Source organism: Arachis ipaensis, chromosome B3 (assembly GCF_059453495.1).
Source record: "Arachis ipaensis isolate K30076 ecotype BB chromosome B3, ASM5945349v1, whole genome shotgun sequence".
In the NCBI taxonomy this organism is placed as follows: Eukaryota; Viridiplantae; Streptophyta; class Magnoliopsida; order Fabales; family Fabaceae; genus Arachis; species Arachis ipaensis.
In genome coordinates, this window is record NC_142438.1 from 1,361,314 (window position 1) to 1,370,629 (window position 9,316).

Sequence of the window (9,316 nt, forward strand, 5' to 3'; positions counted from 1 at the left end):
CTAACCTTTCATATTCATTAGCACACTTATTTTTTACATTGATTTAGTTGGCACATTCATAACGAGATAGATTTGGTAAATTTATTTTATCTATTTAGTTCTTAGTAATTTTATGAGAATGTGTAAAATGTAGTGAATTAACTAACAAATGTCTTAATTAACCATAAAATCTATAACACAATTGTAGTTATTTAAGGATAAATTTAAATATAGTTATGTCCTAGGTTTGATATTTAGAAGACAATATGCACTATTAGACTGTATTTAAAAAGGAGACTTAGATTGAGAGACTGAGATTGGAAGATAGGAATTAAAGGTAGCGTTTGGTGGAGAGACAGAGACGGAAAGACTGAGACTGAGAGACAGAGACTAAGAGACAGAAATTGAAGTAAATCTCAGTATTCTGTTTGGTGCAAAATGGGAGACAGGAATTGAAACAAAAATGAAACTCTAATTTAATTTGCACAAAGGGTAAAATTGGAATTAATTAATTGAAATGAGGGTATTTTAGGTATAAAATGTTATTAAAGTTTCAGTCTTCATCTCTAAAAATTTTAGTCTCCTGTGTCCCTACTTTTTGGAGGTACTGAAATACTGAAATTTTGGAAACAGAGACAGAAATTTTAGTACCAGTCTCTGAACTAACAAACATGATACTGAATCTCAGTCTCTCAGTCTCTGTCTCAGTACCTCAAAACAAACGTTACCAAGACTGAAACTTAATTGTATTATGTTTAGTGTAAAATGAACTAGATTGAGTTGCTTTAATTTAAGATAAATATGGAGATTGAGAGATAGAATTAAAATTTCAATTTTAATTCCAAAAAATTTCAATTTCCTGTCTCAACTTTCTAAAGGTACTAAAGAGACTGAAACTTTTTGTTCTGGGACTGAAATTTTAATTTTAGTCTCTGAAAATAAACACAACCTTAGAAAATTCTCCATTACCAATAGTTTTATTGACAACCAATGTATTGATAGTCTATTTTATCCTATTTTACTAACGACTCGTAATTTTATCGATAACAAATTGTAGCGTATAATAGTGATGTGTGTAATAAATTTCATAGTTAGGAATTTATTGTTGATTCTCTGCTGATGGATATCCAAAGGTTTATGCTTGTTAACCTAAACAAATTAACGAGTATCTTATACAGGAGATACTTGTATCATGTTGGTTACTCAGTACAGTCCTGAGCTGGAATAACTTGAATAGCAGCCGATTTCAACTGTCGGAAGAACCCTGTTTTGAAATAGGGAAGTCAAGTCCAGTTGACAAGATATGTTTTGGAATGTTATCAAAATGTTGTAAGACAAGCTAACTTATAGATCACACTTTACTCCCTCAATTGTTAAAAAAAAAATTGAGAGAAACCATTCCCGCAAACTAGCTGCATTGTCATTCTCATGTGTATAACTTATTGAAGTGGGAAAAAGTAGAGGGGGTGTTTGGGGTGTCTCTTGAAATTGTTGTGCAAATGCAAATATCACTAGTCGATCACAGATATGTGGAGTTTATCTTGTTTCAACTCTAGATGCCTACTTTTGTTTCCCATCTCCGGTGAAAAATTATTTTATAAACATAACAATACAAAGAATTACAGATTCATATATGATGGTGAGTGTTAATTTCAACATATAAATACCAAGCAATACAAGTTATTATCACAAAGGGTGCTGTTGCAACATCACATTTCAATGTCTTCAAGATCAGGCAGAGGAAACCGAAGAATTGCGGCAATGCCACTTATCTGTGCTAGCTCTGTCCATCAACAGCAAAGGACAATTTGAGTTCTAAACAAATACATACAATAGCCAAACATAAATTGAGTTCTAGGAAAGTAATAAAGTAAAAACACTCACGTTCTCCAGAGACATGCAAGGATGAAAATACATGGACAGAGCCTCCTGAATCCTTAACTGAGTTGACCAACTCGACAAACTTCTGTCTTGTTGCTATATCTGAATTCCTGTAGCGAAAAGCATTCAGATTAAGGCACAAAGTTCCAATGTGAACTTGAAAGGGCATGGAGAAAGACACTGCTGAAAACATTAAGTTCAGTTAGAATGATACATTGGCACCTGAAAAGATCATCTGTAATAAGAAGCGTTTGCACAGCTAATCGTTCATTGGCGACCTCAACATGTTTAACTCCGTAGCAAGCTCGGGCTGGATCCTGAACAAACCCAAACAGTATTCAATCAAAATTTCCTTGATTTCTCAAAATAAGGGGCAGTTGAGATTAAAACAGAATCAATGTTTGTAATTTTAGTTATCACTTGATACCAAAATAAGAATGAAAAATGAAAAGGAAATTTCATGGAATATGACAAGATGTTTTTCTCTTGAGGAACTAACTTTAATAAATCTAGCATCCGATAATCATTACAGCAATTTATGATGCAAGTGCCTAGAAGGTCAACAGTTTTTTAGTCAATAATTTTCTACTATTGCTATGAGCAAAAAAGAGTTATATGCAGATACTATTGATTTACCTAAATCTGCGTATCTCACCCTATAGATGCCTAAGAGGAACTAATACTAAAGTCATTAGGAGCAAGAGAACTTTTCATATAGAAAATTCAACATTCCAATCATAACATGGACAAGGCAACAAAAGAAACAATCTCTCAAGAATGGAACCTGACATTTGAAAGCATGTCATAAAAATCCTTCATAGCTCGAACCTGAAGAAAAAGAGAAAGTAAATAGTTTGGTTCCAGTCTCAACAGATAAAATAAGCAATATTTGGAAATTGTTGAGCATGGCCGAATGGATAAGTGCATTATGTTTACTAAATTGGTTATCATGGTACCTCTTGTGCTGCCTTAGTATCTTTAATCATATTCATGACATTTGGAGCATCAAGAACCTCCTTTAAACTATGCCTACAGATAAGAAATTATAAACTTAAAGAAATGAGATTTACAGACTTCAACAATTATATACAGAGCAGATAACAACACAACTGTTAAGAAGGCGCAGTTAACCACATAATTTTAATGTGCTATTTAATGCCAGCTATCACATTGAGACAATCACCAACTACTACAAAACTAGAAATAGATAAGAGAAGATAAAATGAAGAAGCAAGCACACTTGTATCCCGAGGTTGTGTGCACAAGAATAATGCGTGACTTGTTTTCAATAATAGGGCGCAGCTGTCTTCTTTCTGCCTCCAAAAATAAGTGACGATGAAACTGATCCTGAAATAGAAATAAAGGAAAAAAATTATTACCGCTACAAAAACCTCTATATCAAAATCCTGCTAACCCTTTGCATCTACAAGAAGACAAAAATATTACTGAATAGAAAGATTTAATGCCTTATCAAATTTCTAAAACTAAAATGAATCAGCAGGGAACGGTGGCAGACCTTTGTAAATCCTGGACTTGCGATTACAGCGCAGCGAACCACATTGAAATCTATATGTTTCAAGAAAGCCTAAAACAGATTGGTAGAAACCATTATTATACTTGTAAATGCTCTCTTTTATGCTTTCTTTTAATAAAGAAAAAAATTATTATAGAACTCGAACAAAGACAGACAGAGCAAAAATGAAAAATAAGATATCCTCCATAGCAAGGCAAGATGCAAAAAAAAGAAAAAGGAAAAAAACAAAACAAACACAAAGCTATGATAAAAATAGATATTTGGTACATTGCCATGTTTTGTATTTGTTGAATTTACCTGTAAAACATTTTCGAAGAACTTATTCAAAGCCTACAAAAATGAAGTAAGACACTTTAGAATATGCTCAAGTCATCGAATTCATCCAATGATATATCTTGCAATAGAGTAAGAGGACTTACTGACTCGTAACCAGCAATAGCAGGTCCATGCTTGCGAGGAATTGAGGTTTCTATCCGAGAACGGGTAATAGTCATACTGTTACATCAATCCGAATAAGATGAGTTATCTGATCGAAACAGCATGATTACATGTCAAGAGTTTGAAACGAGTATCAACAAGAAGAGTATGTGTTGGGGATTTAGGTATTATGAGGTGCCCAAAGTTCCACATCAAGTAATATGTGATGCTATAGAATGCAAAAATAATTGTCCAAAAGTTCCAAACTATCTTCTCTAAACAGTACTATAATGCTTGATGTTGTATTTAAGGAAAGTAGTTCTTCCCCCTTAATAGCTAGCATTTAAGGTTTGGTTTCCCATTCTCCTTAGGTACTTAACAGCATGTATTCAGTTCTTAGCGTATTATGTTCCTCAAAGAAATCAAACACATACATCATGTATAAAATGCTAAAATAATTGTCCAAAGTTCCAAACTATCTTCTCTAAATAGTATTATAATACTGATCGTGTGAATGAAATCTATTCAACTGAAAGTTCTCATTACCTTCTACCAATAAGTAGGATATGGGCTAGTCCTTCTTGCATCAAAACCACGGCTAGATCAGCACTTGCACCGGGATCTGCAAAATATGCATGGACAGTTTGTTCACCATAATGATTTATCAATATTCACACTAACACTGGTATCTAGAATATCATGGTACTTAGTAGTAAAGAGTTTAATTTTGATTGGTAAATAATAATATATTCAGGAAAAAAAAAGAAGCATTTTTTTCTTGCTGAAATTGTATACAAAAGGATGATTTAAATTGCTTCATGATTTAAGATATGTTTTAATCTAATCATATGAATATGTTTCAAGACTAAGAAAGAAAAAAACATTTTTTTTTCCGCTGGGATTGTATACAAAAGGATGATTTAAACTGCTGCATGATTTAAATTTGCACTAATGAAGAAATATATTCAAATTATCAGTCCTTGGTGACTTTCAAATAGAAAACATCAAACTTTTAAACTGTAAGGAACTAATTAAAAATTTGGTAAAATTATAGGGACTAATAGAATAATTAAACCCAATATCTATTAAATTTTCCAGATTCAGATTACACACCAGAGGCCTGCTGCAGTACTTCCAAAGCATATGAATCCCAAACCTCCTACAAAAGGAATATGTAATATTCAGCAATCATAATTCTTCAAAAGAGTGCAATAAAATTACAGATCATAGAGATTTCATTAGAATTTCATCTTTGATACAGACAATGCTAAACATAATGATTTTGTTACCAAAAATAAAAAAATAAAAAACAAAAAAGCGAGGAGGCAAGCAAAGGATCTAGCATTTGTATTATAACATAGAAGAATGCCTGACAGAAGAAAAATGATCAAAGAGCACCTTTCTAAGCACAAAGGGTCGCTGTAGCTCGAGTTCCAAAGTATGGAATGCTCCTATCTGCAGCACAGTCAGTTACAAGGCTGAGAACTAGAATTCAAAAGAATCAATTAAGAGTCAAAGCTGGAATGGCAGTTAAGTACCTTAACATGTTCATTCTCTAATATGTTCTTTCCACGAATTCGCAACATAGAGCCTTCTTTGTCGTAATCTGCAACCTGAAACACAACAGAATGAACACAATAAATAAATGTCATTGGATTAAGATAAAAGGGAGAATATAACAGCCTATTTGGTTTGATTCTAACTTTCATTCTCAGATAATAGGTTTTCAAATTTCATTATTAATCACAAGAAAAGGTCCTTCATTGAGATAATGACCTTATTTTTCAATCATTCATTTCACAAAAATCATGTACCTCTTCAACTTTAATTTCCAATTTGAGCTTGATCCGTTCTGCTTCCCGTCCACCAGAAGCTGCTTCTCTAAGAACCTTCCTGTTAACAAAACAAACAACACTTTCAAATTCATATCCTCCATAGATACCACACAAAGAAAACCATGACGGAGTGCAAGTGAAGTACCTAACAGTAACTGCCATGACAGAATCACCTGGAGCAATCAAGTTATAAGCATACCATAGATCATCCGAATCCACTGCCACCATCTGTATAATCAATCAACAATTGAAATAATTGAATTCAAAAATCAAAGCACTGAGTAAGTGAGTGAATGAAAGAATTGGAATTGAAAGAAATTGCACCTTAACACTTCCAGGTCCATTGCGTACAAGGTCTTTCCGAACAATCTTCATGCTATTTCCTGACTGAATCTTGAGAGGCTTTCAGGAAATCAGCGAAGAAACTTTGTCACTGGGACGATTGTTCCCAACTCCCAACAAAATTCCAAAAGCCTTTCTCGGGCTTTCTAATGGGCTGCCTCCTAAAGTGGGTCTAGACCAACATATCCATACGGAGGTTTCTAATTTGTTAATATTTTTGTTCTATTAGAATATATAATTTAGCAAGATAAAAAGGAGAGAACATTAAACGTAGCGTTTGTTTTGAGATACTGACACGGAAACTGAAAGGCCATGACTCAGTATCATATTTGTTAAACCGAAATTGATACTATAATTTTAAATCAACACAATTAGTTCTTAAATTTCAACAACATATATTAATTAACAACAATATAAAATTAGAGAGATAATAATTTAAAATGATTTTATTTAATTTAATATCTATAAATTTTATAAATATAATATCTATATTACACTTTTATTATATCTAATATTATTCAATTATTCGAATAAATTAAAGTAAACAATAATTAAAAAAATACAAAAAATAATAATTTAAACTAGAGGAATGATTTGGTTTTTGAATTCCAAAAGACAGAAAGAATGGGAGTTGAGAGCGTTAAGAAAGAGAGAGAATATGAATTGAATGTGAGAGAAAGAGAGAAAATGGTATCAATGATATTAGTAGCAGTGCAGCCCTGAGTCACGGGTTTTGGGCCATGGGACGCGTATTGCGGATGCACGCAATATGCAGGGGGCGGATTGCATGTTCATCAGAATGGTGCCCCCAGCCTCCTGTTAAACTCCATTTTTGATCATTTCAGGAAAAAACTCACTCTCCAATTATTAAATAAAAAATCGCCAATGTCCAAGTAAAAATAAATTTGAGATACACAAGAGGTAAAGTTTTTAGAGGGTTATAACCTACCTAGGAAAGTTTAAGTCTCCTCCTTTATCGGTGACTGTAATTTCGTCATTAATTTTCGCAATTTGGGAGAGTCGATGCAAGATCTTCGTAAATCAAGGTTCTAAGAACCAGACCGGTCATCGAACCACTCTAGTTACTAGTTCACTGGTCCAACTGGTCTAACCGTGGTTCAACCGAAAAAACCGTTTTAGAATAAAATAATAAATAAATTATAAATAAACATCCTAGAATATAGAAGCAGCTTGTGAGTGACTATTGAAAGAAATGCCAATTCAAATAGTACAAAGTGTGAAGATATCAGATAATACCATGATATATTGAAAGAAACCCAATAAAAAACACTATAATCGCTGTTCTAAGAAGTCCTGAGAGAATGCAAAGCTAAATTAAAACAGTAAATACAGAAAGTAACATTTCAAAGAGAAATAACAAGTATATCAATTTATTATCCTATTCCGCAACATATGCAAGCTATAATGTACAAATACTTCATTTCTACTCAAATATCTGTACCATAGGCGTATCTGCATCATATACTATTAAATTAAACTTCCTAATTGTGACTATAGTTTTGATAAAATGGCCGTATTTACATATTCCTAATTGTGCAAAACGGAAGGCCAGACTAGCTAGCTTTAATTCTCTTACAAGAAAGTAGTATAACTTGGAAAACAACAATGATAAAGCCATGAAGAGATTCTATTAGTTCCTACTATACAAAACAATTAGATCAAAACTAAGGGTAAATTTTCAGTATTAAGAAATCAACTGTGTCTCTTGAATCTCCAATTCAATAATGCCAGTAATCCAAAGAGTTGACTTACTATACAATGAACGAGTGCAGAAATAAAAGGAAAGATGAAGAGGTACCAGAGGGCAGAAAAATAGTTAGTTTTCTTGTTCCTATGAGTGTGAGAACGCGCTGACGCTGCGGAAATCCTTTTGCTGGTTCAGATTGCCATTTTCCTTCTCAATTCTGATAAAGAACATTGACAATTGAGAAAGATGATCAACACAGCAAAACCACAAAACACACAACAGCACACCAGAACCCAGAACCCACAGCAGCAGCAGCACAGCCAGAAAAATTAATACTACCAACAGCATTCAGCATTCAGCATTCAGCAACAAAAATTATCATTCAGCAACAAACAGCATTTGATTTGATTTCCAATTTTAGCATTCAGCATCAAACATTACAAAACGGCAACAAGTAATCCCTAATCACACTAAACCTGAAATCAATAAAGCTAAACAAAAATTTCAATAATGATTTGATTTCCATTTTTAGCAGCAGCAAGAAAATTTCAACAAAAATTTCAGGAATTAAAAAAAGAGCAGCAGCACAAAATCAATTATTTGATTTTCCATTTATCCAATCACAATTTCACATTCAAAAATCAGCAAACAGAGCATAAAAGGAAGAGAAGAACCGAAGAAGTGAAACCGGCGAGACGGCGGTGAGCTGCTCCAAGTTCGAGAAACGCCAAGGAGGACGGGGACAGGGGGAAGGAGGACGCCGAGCTACAAGAGAGGACGCGGAGGCGCCGACAGCACGGACGGCGGCGGCACTGCGGCAGAACCGTTGTAGGGAGAACCTAGGGTTTTGGTTGGGTGATTTGAACTTTGCTTGAGAGATCAGACTTCAGAGGAATAGTCGAATTGTGGGTGGGGTGGGTGTTGGGGGGGGGGGGGGGGGGGGGTTGAGTGAGTGGGGGATGAAAGTTGGGTTTTTTTTTTTTTTTTTAAATAACGAGAACGACCCCGTTTTACAAGAATCGGTCGGTTCTCAACCCGGTCCAACCAGCCAGTAGCTATTTCTGTACGGTTTAAAAATTGGAAGTTTTAGGACGAGGATCGGACCGTTTACCACACCAATTTTCGGTTGAATCAGTTCGATCGGCTGGTCCGATTCGATTTTCAGAACATTGCCTTAAATAGAGCAATTAATTATGTTGATAGGAGATTATTTCTGTTTTGGTCAAGTTTTCTTTGTTATACTTTTAGTTAGCTAATTTTAGGGTTTCTCTTAGAATATGTTCTCGTATTGAGTTCTTCTAGTACAATAACTTAATAATTTTTGTGAAATGGTGGGAATATCTGATGTTTGTGGATGAGACCATGGAGGTATTTAAAAAACACTCCAATGTCTCGTTGATTTTTTAAAATTGATCAAGATTTGATGTAACATTCAGTTATTAAATTTTTTTTTTAATTTTGGTGTAGAACAATTTGCAAAGGGCAAATTACATTAGTAAAATTTTTTTCACTAAATAAAATATTATTATATAAAAAATAAACTTACTTGTTAAATGAAAGTGTTGAAGTTGATAAAGGTGAAGATGAAGATAGTGACAATGATGAAGATGAACGCTGGTT

The 9,316-nt window shown here is 33.7% G+C and overlaps 1 protein-coding gene across 10 annotated transcripts; it reads right to left on the reverse strand.

Annotated features, from left to right (window-relative positions):
* Nucleotides 1-1,543: 1,543 nt before the first annotated feature.
* On the reverse strand, nucleotides 1,544-8,657 carry LOC107629397 (protein PELOTA 1). 10 transcript variants are annotated; one of them, XR_015907335.1, is made up of 19 exons: nucleotides 8,371-8,612; nucleotides 7,808-7,913; nucleotides 6,938-7,090; nucleotides 5,971-6,160; nucleotides 5,792-5,874; nucleotides 5,626-5,704; nucleotides 5,350-5,424; nucleotides 5,210-5,266; nucleotides 4,925-4,970; nucleotides 4,358-4,433; nucleotides 3,814-3,889; nucleotides 3,692-3,724; nucleotides 3,377-3,445; nucleotides 3,101-3,207; nucleotides 2,817-2,889; nucleotides 2,645-2,688; nucleotides 2,083-2,177; nucleotides 1,864-1,970; nucleotides 1,544-1,762 (listed from the first exon to the last, which is right to left on the reverse strand). XR_015907335.1 is itself a non-coding variant. In XM_016332179.3 (19 exons), the coding sequence occupies exons 4-19, from the start codon at nucleotides 6,019-6,021 to the stop codon at nucleotides 1,689-1,691; spliced, it is 1,140 nt and encodes a 379-aa protein (XP_016187665.1). In that variant the 5' UTR covers nucleotides 6,022-6,160; nucleotides 6,938-7,095; nucleotides 7,808-7,913; nucleotides 8,371-8,657; the 3' UTR covers nucleotides 1,544-1,688. The 10 variants fall into 10 exon arrangements, 7 of the variants coding, with proteins under 7 accessions (XP_016187665.1, XP_088364895.1, XP_088364894.1 ...); XR_002358633.2 differs by having other exon boundaries at nucleotides 6,938-7,095; XM_016332179.3 differs by having other exon boundaries at nucleotides 2,650-2,688; nucleotides 6,938-7,095; nucleotides 8,371-8,657.
* Nucleotides 8,658-9,316: the final 659 nt, after the last annotated feature.

Excerpts from the sequence above, each read along its gene's own strand:
- LOC107629397 (XM_016332179.3), bottom strand. The coding sequence starts at position 6,021 with ATGAAGATTGTTCGGAAAGACCTTGTACGCAATGGACCTGGAAGTGTT. Across the intron at positions 3,446-3,691 it reads TCTTCGAAAATGTTTTACAG|GCTTTCTTGAAACATATAGA; the intron begins GTAAATTCAACA and ends AATCTGTTTTAG. Across the intron at positions 3,208-3,376 it reads CAAGTCCAGGATTTACAAAG|GATCAGTTTCATCGTCACTT; the intron begins GTCTGCCACCGT and ends TTTCTATTTCAG.